We start from the raw sequence: 16,863 nt of genomic DNA, 5'->3' as shown, positions 1-16,863 counted from the left end.
TCTTCCGATGTCTCCCGCTGCATCCCACCTCAGCACACAGAGGCAATTTCTACTGACTTACAGAAACACTGGGGAGCATCAGAAATGCCAGTCCTCTGGATACAAAGATAATAACCCAGCTCTGAGTGCTAGAGCAGTGTGGGAAGAGCATGTTACTGCCTGACCAAAGCAAAGTCCACATTACAATTCAGGAATATAGTACAGAGACAAGCACAAATAAACAAGGGACATGATGAGAGGGCAGGTTAGAATGAATGAGAAGAGAGAAAAACCACTATTTCCCACAGCATGCTCTCCCCTGCCGGCTCTGTTTTCCACCCCAAGAATTATTTGTCCTCTGGAAAGCTCAAGTTATCACAGCTACCACAACCCCTCTGACATTCCCCAGCACGCCACACTTCACAGCTGGGTTTGAAGCTTTAAGCCAAGCCCCGTTCCCAAAGATTATTCAGCAAAATGAAAGCAGCAGCAGTTGAGAAGGGAAAAAAAAAACCACCCTAATACTCTGTTTTCATAGCCTGCGAGATACAAGAATCACCAGCCTCTTCATATTGCTTTTTATCTTTGAAGCTGTGTCTTTTAATACCAGCACCCAGATGGCAAAAATAATCCTGGAGCCAGTATTCAGCACAGCCTTGAATAATATAGAAAATGCTTCCAGCTTTTATGTTCTTTCCTGAACATCATGAATTTGCATAAGGGACGTATTTCATGATCTCTCTCATGAATGAGCTATTTCATCAGCGAGTTATCCAGTTCCTACTGAAGAGGCACAGCACAAAATTTCAATCTAATCACCCAAATGGCATTTCCCTGCTCTTCGCTTCCTTTGCAACCCCACAAAACATCATCGGGGAAATCCAGCAGACCCTGCTGCAAAGCCACGCACCAGCATCAGCAAAGATAACATTTATCCCTATAAACCTGCTTCAGTGCAGGCAAAGGGTAAAAATAATTCTGCACATCTGAAGTGGATTCCCTGTGATATGAAAAAAATTCCTTCAAAATCCTTGTTTTTCTGAGACATACCAGGGTCAAGAGCTTGTTTCTGTTAGCATCAGCCTGCAGAAGGGGAAATCCTTTCTCATTACATCATTCAGAGGCATCTACTGTAGCTTTAACTGTGCTATTTGACACAAAAAAAAAAAAAAGAAAAAAAAAAGAAGCTTTTTTTAGGGTCAACCAAATGGAATAGCAGAGAAAAGAGGAAATAAACAGCTATACCAGGCGGTGCCACGCTGCCATGTGATGAAGCCTGGTGTTTCACCATGGTCACATCGAACACAAGTCCATGCAGCAGCTAATTCAAATGCCCATGAAAGGAGACAAGATGGAGGGAGAAAAAAAAACCAAACCACAAAACAACAGAAAAGCTGGGAAAAGAATCTCCCATCTTCTTAAAATAACCAGCAAAGGCTCTAGATGGGAGAAATCCCCTTTTAAAAATAAAGCTAGACTGACTGAAAAAAACCATATTTGAATGAAAAACACAAATTAGGAATGAGGCACCTCTCCCTTTCTTTTTTTGTTTTATAAAATGGACTCCAAAGGATACAAAAGCCCCCACCACAAATGTAGGGTTAAAGACATGGTTCTGGAAGGTGAACAGTGCAAGTCCCATGTAGGAGAAGATGAAGTTTTCTGCCAAGAAATTCAGAAGCTCAAACAACTGAAAGAGAAAAACAAATTAAAAGCGAGTTAAACATAACACAGATTTAACAAGAAAAACGTGTTAGCCCATCCATCACACAATAAATGCTCCTGCAGAAGCAACCCTAGTAAAACCCATCTCTAGAAAGACAGATGCACCTAATTCTGGCTGGAGGGAAGGAAAAAATATTGAACTTGAAATTCAGAGAGGCTGAAGAGGGCTGAGGAGCTCTTACCTGCTTAGTTCTGTGTTGGGACTCTGTAGATAAGTTGTTATAGGTATAATGGGCCTGTGTGATCCCACAGAAGAGTACAGCCACCACACCTGGGGAGCAGAGCATCAGGTTAGACTCCTGGTCATGAAAAGGGAGCTGAGTTGCACCCCAATAGTGTAGGGGACTTAATGCAATAACCCCAGAACCCAGAATAATTAAACTGCTGAAAGCAGAGGGGGAGCCCTGGCTGCAATCAGGACTGGGAGAAGCCAAACTGAATAGCCCACCATCCCTGCAGACCTCCATCCCACACGCAGGGCTGTGCTGGAGCTTGCCTGTAAAGCCACACGCCTCAGCCAGCAGGAACGTGCTCCAGGACATCAAGAAGAACAAGCCGGTCTCCAGCAACGGGAACTCCCGAAGTTTGGTGAACTTGGTGACGTTACAGATGGTTAAGGACAATTTGGAGAGAAACTGTAGGCTAAGAGGATATCAAATCCAGTTGTGTATCACAGGAACACTACACAGCCTGTCCCTAAAAAGGCTATAGCACTGCCTTTCATTAATTTAAGCAAAAAATCATGAAACACTGCACCTTGGGTGAGATACAGCACAAGCAAAAAGAGAAGTTGTTATGCAAACACTCAGAAAAAAAACCAACAAAAAGGATATTAAAGCTGTCACAACTCCAGTAGCTGCTCCCATTGCAAAAGATCCACTGAATATCCCCAGGAAGATCCCGATGGACTTGAACATCGCTGTGACATCAAACGTGTGGCTGTTGTCGCCTGCCGGCTGGTACGCAACAATGGAACTGAAAGAGGGAGGAAAAGCACACACAAGAACAAAACACTCCTTGGTTTGGAGGGAGAGGCACCTTCACGGTGCAAAGTGTTATGTCTGCTGCAAACACCGAACCTGAGAAATCAGGGAGACAAAACCTGAGTACCCCGCTGCAATCCCCCCGCGCTCACAGCAGCAGCAGCACACTCGCCCTGTCCCCAGGAGTTTGGGATCCCCTTTGTTCCTGGCCAGCTCTCTGCAGCTCAGCCACCCCTCCTAGGCAAGGCTCTGCATTTGCTCCTTCTAGACATTAGGCAGCATCAGACCAAGGCCATCTCTTGCATGATCTCCTGCAAATACATTTGCTAGGCGACAGTCCGATATTTATGATGGTTTCTTGGGGGTTTGGCATCAGCTCTCTATAAAGTCAGGTGCTCTGGGAACACAAAGCATTCAAATGGGAAGCCTACATTTTTCTGTCAACTCCACACAGGTGACTGATGTGAATACCCCCTGGAGAACTCTAAGTTATGCCATTTTACCACATTTAATGTGCACTACATTGATTTTGCCCTGCTCTGCGTTCTGAAGTGAAATATCACAAGGTAGCAAGGCAAATGGCACAGTGTGGGTTCACTACAGCAACACTACTATCTCCATCCACTGAACTTCAACAGATCTTTGTGATAAGATGGCAAATAGGTTTGCAATGCTGACCCCACCTCTGAATCTGCTCCCTCCTCAGCTTTGCATCAGCCATTCCACTGTTCTACCTGGGAAGGTCCCCTATCCATCTCCTAAATCCCATTTTAATATCAACTTCTTGCATCGCTTTCTTCGATGTACACTTACTGAAAACATTAACTTCCCAGTTCACAATCCCTCACCTGGCTCTGTTAAAACTCTTGGATGTGAACTTTAAACATTTGCTGTTTAACCTCCCGAATTATGCTGGAATGGAAAGTTACTGCCTCACGCACACATCCTGCAGCTTTCTCCTCTAACTACACACCAACATTTTTCTGCAACACGAATGACAATCCTCCCCTTCCAACAGGTCACGGGTCACTTCCCTTGCTAAACTTCCCTGCTTTTAATATATTTCATCTTTCTCACTGTCCTTTACACTGCAAGCCCTGGATTTCTCCCTGTGATTTAATTCATTTCATCAATCCCATCTTCTACTTCCCATTCACCCATGTGCTCTTATTCTGGGGTTTGGGGTTTTGTTTTGTTTTTTTTAAACCCAGCCAGGTTTCGTTTCCCCTCCATAACCAACTGTTTGGATGTTGGTTTTGTGTTTTAACCCATTACAGTTTTCCTTCTGGTTCTGCTTTTTGCATAGCTAATAAGACACTATTGCCTGCTGCCCTTTGTGTGCTTTATTTCCCCTGTCCCTGCCCATGGGGCTCCCTGTGGCATTTAGCTTCTGTGAAACCTCCCTGCAGAAGAAGCAGGCAGAGACCCACCTGCTCCTGAACCACAGCCCTGGCACCTCGCTGCCCACCAGCTTTCAGTTCTGGGTTCAATTCCTCTTCATCCTGCAGCCAGTTCCATGCCACCAAGCCAGGCCAGGCCAGGATAGCAAGAGGCAGGAACAGAAAGGCACGGATCCTGCTCCCAAGCATGGGAAAGGACATTTGCCCGGGACTGCAAGCAGGGAGGAGAGGAGCCTTGGAGGCACTAAGATCCTGGTGGAAACCGTGCAGGAGTTCCAGCCTGGGGCAGCACCAGCCCCCAGGTCCTCGTCCTCCTCGGTGTGGGGACAGTGCCCACAGCACCCACTTTCACCATGTGCAAGGAGCCGATGGTGCTTCTTGGGGCAATCACTGAACCCACAGCCTCGGCTGGCTGCGGCTGGAGCCCCTCTTCATGCTTTGGGACAAGGTAGCACCCACCAGCAGCTGTCACCCAGGTGGCAGCTCCTCCATCAACACAGCCTGTCCGATCAGAAACCCCCTCAATTCCCCATCTTCCCAACTCACCCCTGCATCTCCTAACTGGGTAGCAGGTCTTCTGCTTGTGGGAGCAGAACCGTCCCCACACGGTTCCCCCACTTACACCTCTGCTGTGAAACAGGCGAATGCCAAACTCAGTTTAAAAAAGGGGAACCATAAATAGGAGCTCTAGACTGCTCTCAGAGGAGCTCTCCTCCCTGGAGCAAGAGGCTCTCACCACCTCCCTGCACCCAAGATGTGGTTGTGTCAGGTGACTTGAGGCTGTACTGGAGATAACGGCACTAACCGACACCCACCATGCTGACCAGGGCTGCCTTACCCTGCTTGTGGCGATCATGAAGACAAAGACCACAGCAAACTTTAAAACAGGTATGGGTTAACTGCTGAGAAGCCCTGGAGAAGTCAGCATGCTGCTGGGCCAGTCTGCACAAAAGCCCTGCAGCAAAATAACTGCTGACTGCAGCTCAGGGCTACCCTTTTGGTGCAAATTATCTTATTTTGGGGAAGGGGGGTGGACTGAACTCAGCTTGTAGAAAGAAGAAGGCAGGAAATCAGAGCAACAGCTACAAAGCTGGTACTGAAACAGTGCAAGAGGCACATCACCACGCACAGTGCAGTCTGTGTGTGTGGAGATCCACCACAAAGGTCATTAATTTTGATGCTGAACTCATCCACTCCCACCCAGAACCTCCCAGCAGAGGCTGCAAGACCCCATCTGCTTCCCACTCAGGATCACTTCTTTAATACGAGCTGGCATTTACTCGCACCAGCAGTGACACATCCAGCATAAAAGCCAGAGCGAGCAATACAAACAGTTCCAGAAACCTCAACAGAAACATTCAAATCAGTAAATACAACTCATGCAGGTGGCAATACACAGCTCACAATATGGTTCTTGCTGCCTCCATCTCGGTAAAACCCACGCAACCAGCACGCCGGAGTGACAAGTATTCCAGAAATATTTTCTGCATTAGTCTCAGCTATACACTAACCTGTCACCACTGCAGATATTATATATTTCCAAACAAATTTGCATGATGACAACACAGTGAAAATGCAGATAAAATACATCCTATCTGCAGAGGACATAAAATATTAAGAATATAAAACATCATTTAGAAAGCCAGCAAGTTTCCTCTATGTTCAGTCCAGGGTATTAAATCCAGCTGTTAGAAATACCATCTTCTCAATGCATGGAAAGTGGGGAGAGAAAGGAAACAGCTGCTTTACCAACTGTTTCCACCTAAACAAAAGCAGGTATTTGTGGATGGGAAGGAAGACAGGTAGGAGCACAGCCATCAGCAAGGGGTTTCAGTGGGATCCTGTGGCTGAAAAGCAGAGACAATGCTTTTCCCATTTCAGAGGAACATAAAAACTTCCTTTTGGCTGGGTCAACCAGGCATAAAAGTAAAACAAAACTATTCATCATGCAAGGGGAAGTTGTAAGAACAACCCACAATCCGAGGCTGAGCTCTGCAATGGGGTGATGCATCAGGTCACTACAGCTTTTGGGGACACTTAATATGGAAATCTGCTCTTGCAAACGCCGATGCTCCTATTTTACAGGAGCAAGGCCGAGCGGCTCCCCCAATGCCTGACATGTAACGTACATAACAATTAAAAATAAAAACAGAACACACTTACGAAGACAGCACTATGGCAACGGCATCATTGAGGACGCTTTCGCCAAAGAGAAGGGCATACAGCTCAACATCAACCTGGAGTTCATGGAATATGGCAAGAACAGTCACTGACAAATAGAAAAATAGAGAGACATTCAAAAAGGTGCCATTATTTTGGTGTAATCAAAGACAAAACGCTCCTTTTTAGAAAGCTGCCTTCCTGCACATTTGTGCCACCCTGCTGCCCCATGCTCACTTTGATAGTCTTCCTTCTGCCCTTTCAGATTTGGATTTGCTTTATCATTTCCCTCCTTCTCCTTTTACTAAAACACATCCTGGGCATTAGGTCTATTGAGTCTTTTGCAGGCAGATATGAGCAAACTGCTCTGAGCTTCCTGAGGGTCTGAGCTCGTGGGCTGGACCATGATACCAGGCTAACATGAGCCACCCAGCTTTTGGGATGCCATTAGCTCAGAGCATCAGGGACAGCGTTCCTCCACCTGCAAAAGGCCAAGAGGATGCAGGCTTGTCCAGGATGATAGCTGATGATAGCTGTCTTTTCTGATACTCCAAGATAAATCCTCAGATTCAACACAGGTTGACACACTGGAAGTGCCAGCACAGATGTGTTAACATTTCAGGCTTAACTGGAAAAAGCCAGGCATCAACTCAAACCCTGTGTGGAGGTTTCTCGTGATTTATGGCCACGTGGCAAAGACTGGAGCACCCTCAAGCCCTTCCATGATCCAGCGGCTCCAAGAAGATAATGAAAACACAGTGGGCTTTGCCTTTCAGCTTTGCAAAAACAACACAACATCTAAAGCAAGTGAGGTATAACACATGGTGCATCGTGCACAGCTCCATCTGTCGCAGAGGGCTGAGCTAATTCCAATCAACTTCTCTGAAAGTCCCTTAAAACAGCATTCAGGGACTCAGCTGCGCACTCTGAAGAGGGTTTAACCCATTTATGCACAAGGAAACGCTCCATTTTCACCTGTGAAATCTTCTTGTTCCCATTTCCAAGCCTGAAGAAGGGGCCTGATGCTGGCAGCTCATCTGCAGCATTTCTAAGCATTACCTCTACCTATGGTCCTTGCCTGGCCTCTGCCCATCTGCCATCAGATCTACCACACCACCATCACGTCTGTGAGGTGCTCCTTCCTTTGCAAACACAACCCCAATGTCAACACCCAGACTAAGTTACAGGGAAGATGCTTGACCTCGAAGCCAGACACACACCCACCAACGACACACCACCATCACGTCTGTGAGGTGCTCCTTGCTTTGCAAACACAACCCCCTCTCAATGTCAACACCCTGACTAAGTTACAGGGAAGACCTCAAAGCTTGACCTCAAAGCCAGACACACACCCACCAAAGGTACGCTCAGAGAAGATGGGAAATCATTTTAGCTTATTTTTTAAGGTTTGTTGGTTTTTTTTTTAATAAAAATATCAGCAGTAATAGCCACATCACTACCTGGCAAATCTTAAGGGAACATAAAAAAGAAATTACTAAAAACTCATAGGGAATGCACATCTCATATCTCCACCTGGCAGACAGATGTGGCTTCTGCCACGTTATGCTGCAGGTTATGTTCTGCAGCATTATTCTTGTATATCTGCATATGCATACAATGCTCCTCATTTTACCTTTGAAAACAGAAATGATTCATTGTTAGGAGGAGCAGGTAAAAGTCCCAATTCATCTCAAAATGACAGCCACTGGCACTTGTTTCAAAAGGGCAGAAGACCTGGCTTATCCTTGTGTGCAGCTATTCCCTTCCAATGAAAAACTGACCAACATCTGCATGTAAACAGATCCACCAAAGCTACTGTAATGTCGGGAGTGGGGTCAACACTGCCAACCCCCAGTCCCACCACGCTGGTCTCAAACAGAGCAGCCAGGCTGCAAAGGAAGAAATTCAAGCCCTGCTCAGCAAAAGGGCAGGAGGAAGAAGAGGCCTTTTGGTGGTCCTGTGTTTTTAGGTGAAGCTGGAACATGCAAATAAACAGCTACTGCGTAAAAGCAATCGTGAGCTAAGCAAAATTCAGTTGGACAAGGCATGTTTTACATAGTTTTGATTTCTAAAGTGCATCAGTAGACCAAGATGTCACTACTGTCCTCAGTACTGCTCATTAAGATCAATTTTCAACTAGATTAGCACCTTCCAAAACCCCACCCAATTGGAATCGGAAGAAAAATCACTAAACTAACTAAAACGATCAATCAAACGAACCCTCCCCACATTACACATCTCATTCTGCACCAGCTGTTGGTACAGGTTGTCAGAAACACAGTGGACCTGTCTCAAAACCCAGCAAAATCAAGACAGAGACTGCTAGGACTTCACTGCAAACAAAGATTTAGGAAGCAGAGGTTTGGGAGGTATATCACACATAACTGGAAGGAAATAAGAGGGTATGGAAATAAATTTGACCTCTAGGAACGTTGCAAATAAACTCCAAAATTCAGAAAGAGGGAACTTCCACAGGGTTCAGACTTGCTTACTCTCTTCACCATAACTCAAAACAGATCAAATGTGGAAAATGAGGGGAAAAATAATCAGATAACATACCTGGGTCAGTAGCTGATACGATGGCACCGAACAGGAGGCAGTCAGTGAAGTAGAAGTCTCCCCCGAGCTGCCCAGTGACTTTCATCAGCGCCACGCAGCCATACACGACAGAGCTGGTGATTAGAAGAGGCAATTACTCATCTCTGCACTGAATGAAAACGACATTCAAATGGGCTCAATTCCCCTGAATTTGCCAGATTAACCCCTGAAGTTATCCAAACATCAGAACACTGAAGAACTGTACTGGATGAGCTGAGCCTGGTGAAACCCCTGGGTCATGGTCTTGGAGGCGAGTGCTGGACCATTCACACCAAAGCACCTGCCACACCGGACCACAAACATGGCACCAGCGAGGAACCGGGACAGAAACTCCTCCATGAGCACAACACGACTAAAGAAAAGCAGCAGCCAGGCTCGTGGGGTCTCACAATCATTTTGTGGTGCTTCACATTTAACGTTTCAGTGGGATGACCTTGGCCGGACTTTGAAATGGATGAAACTTTCAGCGAGGAACAGATAATACGGATGCTGAGTTTGCTTGAATCCACCGGACTCTCCAGTGGAAAACACCCTGCACCAGCCTGCATGCTACTATTCAGAGCAGGAATCATCTAGCTCCCTCTGCACACAGGGATAAATATCTGAAACACAATCTGTGCTCAGCAGGCAACTGCTTGCAGCAAGTAAGGACAGGACACGCATTTACGATCCTGCCCCTCCTGCGTCTCATGCTTGTTAGGGCTGCGCTTTCCATAACTTGAAGCTACTGCCTGTTTTTTCAAGACAATCTTCAGAGAAGTGTGAAACTTTCCTTGCCACATATATAACTATTCTGTGCAGGATGCTGAGAAAGCACTATACAATTAGACAGCAATGCCTGAGCGAAAGTTTGGACACTAAACAGCATTATTTCTCGCTGCTGAGCAGCAGTAGCAGAGAGCCTGTGTGATCTTTCAGGGCTGGAATTAGTGGCAACAGATCTGGGCTCAGAGCTCTGCCTCTGAGCACAGCTCAAAACCCCATGGAAGAACCAGACCAGCTCCAACTACTCACCCGATCACCAGGCAGGAAATTGCTGTGCCGAGGAAAGCGTATGCTAGGATGGATCCCAAGTTTCTGAAGAAGTGCCTCTAGAAGGAGGAGAAAAAAAAAACAAAACTGAATTATATTTTGCTAACAATTTATTTCAAGCCTGCACAGGCACCCACGCAGTGTCCGTAGCAGCTTGCACCCAGCTCAAACCCCACAAGCTGGACAAGCACAACAGTGTACACTGCCAGATCAGCAGATGTTCATGTAGCATTAATAAACACGAACATATCATTTTCTTGTACCCGTGTATTTAATAAGGTGCTGTTCCAAGTCCTGGGAACTGATTTCCTTAACCCAGCAGCATTCTTCTTTCCTTCTCTCACAAGCAAAACAGGATCATTTTCCTCTCCTTCCAAATCAGCATTTCAGAGAGCTGCTGCTTTCTAAAACCTTCCCACCCCCCGACGAGTTTTGAAAGTAAGAGTGGCTGAAATGGCCCAGCTGACCTCAAAAACCCCTCCACAAACCCGTGCTGGACATGGCTGAAGTCACTGACCCTTCCCAGGGCAGAGGGACAGACAAGACCGACTGGGGCAGTCTCAACCCTGCTTCCTACAATCCTGCATGTACTGATGAACCCAGCTCCGCAGCCTTGGCCTGCTGAGCAAGCACTAAAGCACTCCCAAGTATTAAAAATGCTCTGGAGGCAGAGGAACTAAAAATGTAGGTGCTGTAAAGGCACGTACCCTTTTCAAGCTGTAGCCTGCATAAAATATAATCGGAGGAAGCAAAATGTTGAAAAATACTTCAGGATCAAAAGTCACCTGTTAAAAAAAAAAATCAACAGTTAAATGGTCTGTTAAGACTTTGCAAGACAAAACACAAATAAGAGTGTAAAATATACGGAGGAAACCCTGTACCCCCACCAGATGAAATGCTGTCGGGTGAACGCTGAGGATGCATCCAGGATCTTTTGGAGACAGAGCTCAAAGTATAAACAGCTTAAATTAAGATCAGCTGAAACTGGTTTCATTACGTTGTGTTCAACTTACATTTTATAGCTGACCACAATACAACTGAAGTTAAAAAAAAAATAATTTTTAAAAAATCACTTAATTCAGCAGATACAGGATCTGTCCCCATGGAAGAAGCACGGAGCATCACTCACCTCTCCAGCTGCCGACTTCCTTACCTTTCTCAGCATCTCGTTATCCTGGACATTATTGAGCTCCTGGGCGCTGATTTCTCCCTTCAGGGTGTACTCGTAGTACTTCCCACTGACGTTCACCAGCAGCGTGGCAGGACTGGTCTGCACTTGGCAGCTCAGAGTCACGTTGTTGACGTCGCTGGGGACGTGGATGCCATAGCGCAGAACCACGCCAACCAGGACCCCTGGGGAGGGACACATGTTGGTGAGAAGAGCCACAGCAAACTCCTCTCTCTAAGCATGGATGCAGCATTCGGCACGCCAGGATCCTGACAGTCTGCTCAACTGCTGAGCACAACCACCATCCAAACAACTGCCCATATTAAACCATCCACATCCTCCCATGAGCCATGCAAACGCTCCAAGCTCACGTGGACTTTCTAGCACCAGGCATGGACTGGTCCTGAAGGCTTTTAATTACCCAGCAACCAGTCAGACCCTCACTCTAGTGCAGCAAACGGCCGGCATCCAGGGCACACTCATTTTCTTAAGTCAAGCACCCTGGCATTGCGGGCACACAGCTGGAGACCTGGGCCAGGCTCTGCTCACATGTGCCCAAACTATGCACATGGCACCCGGAAACCTGAGAGCATCACGTTTTGCCAGTACAGAAATACATACCTTAATTTTGGTAGGGAATTAAAAACCATACCCAGCAACCACCATGAACACTTTGAGGATGGTGAGCATCCTTCACGAGATGCTGCAGCACCATACAGCCTCCTCCTGCTCCAGGGCAGCTTTTGCAGCCCACAGCAGTGATCTGATCTGCATTTTCTAAAAACCATGAAAGTTTCCCAGTTCAGGCCATCACTCTGGTCTGCTCCTCGCCCCCTGCAAGCTCCAGCTCTGCACCACCAGCAGCAGCCCCAGGGCAGCTCCACGTGCCAATGCTGCCTCCAGCTCAGCTGCTGTGCAGGAGTATCGTGGGGTTAAGCTGCAAGTCAGCAATTTATAGGGCACTTTTTGTTTGCAGCACAGCTGATGAGCTGCACTCTGAGGTCTTGCATCCAGATTAACGGCACTCACACGGTGCAGACTCGTCCGGCTCCTTCTCGCCCACATGGTGTGCCAAGTGCTCTCCTGGAAGAGTTTTTTGACATCTGCAGGCTGGGGAGGAGGGATGTTCCACAATACACCTTTCCACGTAGCCCTCAGCACAAAAGGGTTTGGAAACTCCTTGATGAAGGCAGCGCTGAGCTGCCACTGAAATCCTGGATCTTAACCCATTTCTGAACCACACATTTATGAAAAGCTTTGTGGGAACTAAACAGAGACCGGAAGGTTTCTCCGTTTGCCTCCCAGGATGCTCCCGCTTCTTTACTGTTGCCTTAATTAAGATCTTGCTCTGTGATTTCCTACAGGCAGGGCACAGCCCCGACCGAAGGGAACACCAAACTCTTCCTCCATTGCCATCTCATGGGAGCAGAGCCTGGGCAGATCTGCTGTGGCCAGGCAGGAGACCATGAGGCCCTGGCATGTTCAGCATCTCCTGCAGCCAGTGACTGATCTGCCGCCTGTTTTTTAAATTCTCTTCCCTTGACTGCAGGTTTCCAGGATGAGATTTGCTCATTTTGCCAATGGCCAGAAGAAAAGCCCCCACCTCCCATCCCAGGGGATGTCATATGGGGCCACCCAAGCACACATCCAGGCCATGAGCAGAGGCAGAAGAACGGGCTGCAAACATCACCGCTGCTAACCCATCGCACCGGTGACACAGAGGGCTCACCTCAGGGACCAGGCTGACAGACTCAGGAGCTGCACCCAAAAACCCAGTCCCTGGTGAAACACAGTGCTTCTGCAGCACAGCTGAGCTGCTGCCCCAAGGCTGCTGATGCTTTTAAGCCATGTACAGTTGACCATGTGCTCACCACATGCTTTGGGCTTCACCCTGCACTGCACTGTTGGCACAGAATCGCCCCGACAGTAGCTTAAAAGGTCCCTCTCAGTGCACAACCAGGGACAGCCAGCTCCAGCAAGGAGAGCTGCTTCAGGGAACGTCACGCTGTGCAGAGCATCTGAGAGCTGCTTTCATGCCAGCATCGCTAAGAGGGGACACCAAAGTGGAGTCCTTCTCCTTACTTTTCTGCTAGCCTCTTTGTTCCTGTGATCTTCCAATGCTCTGGATATAAAAGGAGCCTCCACTCTTGCAACTGATCCCCTACTCCTACGGCACCAGGTACACTGCGCTCTGCAGCCCTACAGAGCTACCTGGGGTGGCTTCTAAAAAGTCTTTTAAAAAAAAATAAAGTTTATTTTAGAGCTTCATGTGGGAGTCAGAAACCTCCAGCAGCAGCAGCAGCTGTCTGTCTTTTCTCAGCTGGAAACCCATCCAGTGATACCTTTAAATGCCCAGGCTCAGCACTTTGAGATGAGAGGCAGGAGGGACGGAAGGGCATTGCAGCTGGGAATTCAGAAAGGATCCTGACTCACCCGCCTCTCCACTCTTAATCCCCGTCCCAAAGCAGCGCTACATCTGATAGCTCCCCTGCTCGTCCTTGCCATCTCACTTACCCGAGCAGCTGCTCCTGGCCCCCCGTGCCGGCCACAGCCAAATTCCCACTCTGGCCAGTAACAGGATAAGGGAAAAGGGACATTAAAACCTAAAATATCTGCCAAGACTGCTGTGCTTGGGCTCCAAAAATTAGGCATTTTATCTTGCCCTGTAACACGCTCCCTGGGAGGCTCCCGGAGCTCTCCAGACCTGGATGGGAAAAGACACCCACGTGCAAATACACATCCTCACAAAGAGCTCTTGATGTACAAACCAGCCAGCGACACCAGCAGCTCCCAACGCAGAGATACCATCAGAGTTACCAACAGGGAAAGCATGCTGCTGCTCTGCTTAAAGCCAGTGACTCTGCCAACATTAAGATGACCCCACTGCCAGCCCCTCCTGCCCGATGGCAGATCTCCAATCAACCCTCCTCACCTAACACTGCTGGCTGGAGGCACCTGGGACAAACCTGCCAAGTTTTTTCAGACACCCTAGTCCTGGGCTCAGGCCACCTGGACCAAGCCCAGAGGACAATGTAGGTCTGTCTTCCTGGTTCTGATGGTCTCTTAGGAAATGGTTCAAGCTCTCTTGGCGCTCGAAGGGCTGTCCTAGCAGCAACCGGTGAGCTGCTCCACCAGTATCGACATGCTTTTGCAGCCAAAAGTTTTACGAAACTGAGCCCTGGGAGGGAGCAGAGCAGAGGGAACCTGACACCGAGGAAGCTGCCAGCCAAAAGCTGCAAGGAGTCGAGAAGCTAAAGGCAAAGCTGGTAAATTAATTGAGTTCTTTTATGCAAAGTGCAAGAGATTATTTCCATTGCATTTCTCCCAACTTCATTAAAAAGAACAAAAGCCCATGGGCTTTTTTTTTTCTTTTCAGGTGCTGTTGAACATTTCCGAGGTAAGGTTTTAAATGAAGACTAATATATTACCATTCAGGCACTTAACAACAATGGAAGCACACAGGATCCCCAGGCGAGCATTAATCTGGACACCAAAAGGAAAGAAAAATGGAGTGAGCAACTGAAGACATCCTGACAATAAGCAATTCAGACATATGCAATCCAGGGGCCAAGTGGGAACAAGTACAAGGAAACTAAACTTCTAGAGAAGCTCCTGCCACATCCACCATCAGACCCCGAGAAGAACTGAAACAAGATTGTTCAATTAATCATCCTAAATGCTGAGTACCTTCGATGTGGGAACCTCATTTTAAACACTGAAATGAAGCTTAGAGGCTACTAAACTCTAAACTACATCACCATTAAATTATTCCAGCCTGTGCCCAGCTCTTGAACGTCAACTCTGAGACAACCGTGTGATTTGTAGGATGTAAATCCACCCAGAGCAAAAGCTTATAACTTACAGGGAAAATACAGACTCCAAGGAAACTCTGATGTATTTCAGCAAGAAGAGATGGATGTAAAAGTTTCATTTGACTTGGTTGTTGGGGTTTTTTTCCGAATTAGAAAAAGACAAGTTTTTATAAATTGCTTCTCTTGCCCAGATCCCAGAGTCTGATTTGCAGCCTGCCTGTTGCAGCACTTCCACATTTTCAGCAGACTTCCCCAGGGCTGAAAGCATCGCAGGGAGCCGAGGAGAGTGAAGCAGAAGCGGTACCTGCTTTGCTCCCTGCAGCTTTTAAGTTGTTGCTGTAAAACAACAGCATCTCACCACTCCTTGGGAAATTACACATCCCTTTTCCTATGGCAGTTGTCACAACCTGAGAAGCAAATGCCAAAAGCCTTGATAGCAGGGAAAAACTGGGGATTTTCTGCATGACCAGACGGGTGACATTACTGATTTCACCAGCAATTCTCTAAGCACAGTCTGCAAAAGAGCAGACAGAAAAGATGTGTTTTACAGATCAGCAGGAGACTGAAATGACCCAGGTCACCCTCTGAGAACAAGGGGAGCACTCAGGTGGGTCAGGGAGGACAAAGAACCAAGAAGAAGAAAACTCCAGGAGAAAAGAACGAGGTTAAGGGCAAGTTTGAAAGCATGAAAGGAATAGAAAGTCCATGTGCCAGCGAGCTCCAAGGCAGCAGGAGAAGGAAGACTTTCTGTGCTAGAAGCACGTGCTCCCAGAGCAGAGCTCCCATCCCATCCTGGGGAGGTGACCACCCCTGCCCCGGGCAGGAGGCCAGCAATGCCGGCACCTGCCTCAGCGGTGGCTTGCAGGAATCTGAAAAGGCAGAGCAGTATTTTGTGCCTCTGGGCTGACGCAAGCACCTCCACCCCTCCGTTTGGAAGTACACTTCCAATTAATTAACTGAAACTTAGGATCACAGAAGCCAATGGCCCAAATGAGTCAAGTCACAGCCTTCAGAGCAAAGCTTTCTGCTGGGCGGAGGACTTGGCCACGTTGCTGCTCTGACCAAGCTCGGTCACACATCACCCACAAGCAGCAAGGGCAAGGCCAGCACAGAGAAGAGACACTAACCACAGCACTCAGCAGAAGACACCTTTTCAATCCTAAACTCAACAAATCTTGTCTAGATAAGGATCTATGACCGCGTTAATCACTCTGCCAGCACAGCTCGAAGTCCTATTTTGGTTGAATTCCAAGTCATGCTAGATAACCCAGGCAGAGCCACGTATGGTGTCTCCAGACAATAGTTCAGGCCACTTCATGTGGCAACAACACCTCAGTAATCACAGGCCACTGTTAAAATCCAGCCAGCTATGGACCTGCTCCCCCAACCCATGGCCTCGCTCCACTTCTTGTAGGAACACATGTAGGACATCTCACCAAGAGGTCCTGTCACAGCGGGAGGAGGAACCCCAAAAGTAGGAGCTCACACATGCAGGTCCCCGAGCAGCAGGATGTAAGGCTGCTGGCCCTGTGGGTCCCTGAGCATGGCAAAGGGTTGGAGCATCTCCTCAAATGGCCTCTCCGCTCTTCTTGGCCCACTTCTGGAAACGCCAGTGTTCTAAACACAGGGTGGAAACACAAGCTCTGGCCCCAGCATGTGGGATGCAAGGTTCCTGACCAGTGCAAAGCCTGGTCTATGCTGGCCCAAGGCCCCACTCTCAGCCCAGGAGCGGGTAAGCAGGACTTGCCGGTGGTCGGTGACACGGTTTTGAGGCCGCTTGGCACATGGTAGCCCCCAACCCTACCAGTTTCACCCATACTGCAGCCACCCTGCAAAACCACCTGGGAAAACCCAACCAGCTCCTCACTGACAGAGATTTCGGGGTAACCTGGAGAGCCCTCAGTACCCAGAGTTTGGAAAACAACCAGCCCTCCCTCCAGCAGCACCCAGATAATGCTCAGCACGGGGCGAGGCGGGACGGGGCGAGGCGGGAGCGCCCAGCATGT

General features: G+C 47.9%; 1 protein-coding gene across 1 annotated transcript in view; it reads right to left on the bottom strand.

The window, feature by feature from the left end:
- The window catches only part of SLC9A6 (solute carrier family 9 member A6), a 15,377-nt gene extending 4,224 nt beyond the window's left edge, over positions 1-11,153 (bottom strand). Inside the window, exons 1-9 of the mRNA XM_010175826.2 lie at positions 11,031-11,153; positions 10,585-10,662; positions 9,860-9,936; positions 8,807-8,919; positions 6,251-6,356; positions 2,538-2,679; positions 2,201-2,306; positions 1,887-1,975; positions 1,542-1,669 (exon numbers count right to left, since the gene is read on the bottom strand). Coding sequence (XP_010174128.2) covers positions 1,542-1,669; positions 1,887-1,975; positions 2,201-2,306; positions 2,538-2,679; positions 6,251-6,356; positions 8,807-8,919; positions 9,860-9,936; positions 10,585-10,662; positions 11,031-11,042 — 851 coding nt within the window. The 5' untranslated portion in view covers positions 11,043-11,153. The remainder of the gene's footprint in view (positions 1-1,541; positions 1,670-1,886; positions 1,976-2,200; positions 2,307-2,537; positions 2,680-6,250; positions 6,357-8,806; positions 8,920-9,859; positions 9,937-10,584; positions 10,663-11,030) is intronic.
- Between the last annotated feature and the right edge of the window lie 5,710 nt (positions 11,154-16,863).

This window comes from Antrostomus carolinensis, unplaced genomic scaffold, assembly GCF_000700745.2.
Source record: "Antrostomus carolinensis isolate BGI_N321 unplaced genomic scaffold, ASM70074v2 scaffold15659, whole genome shotgun sequence".
Taxonomy (NCBI): Eukaryota; Metazoa; Chordata; class Aves; order Caprimulgiformes; family Caprimulgidae; genus Antrostomus; species Antrostomus carolinensis.
This window is presented reverse-complemented; position numbering and strand designations above follow the sequence as displayed.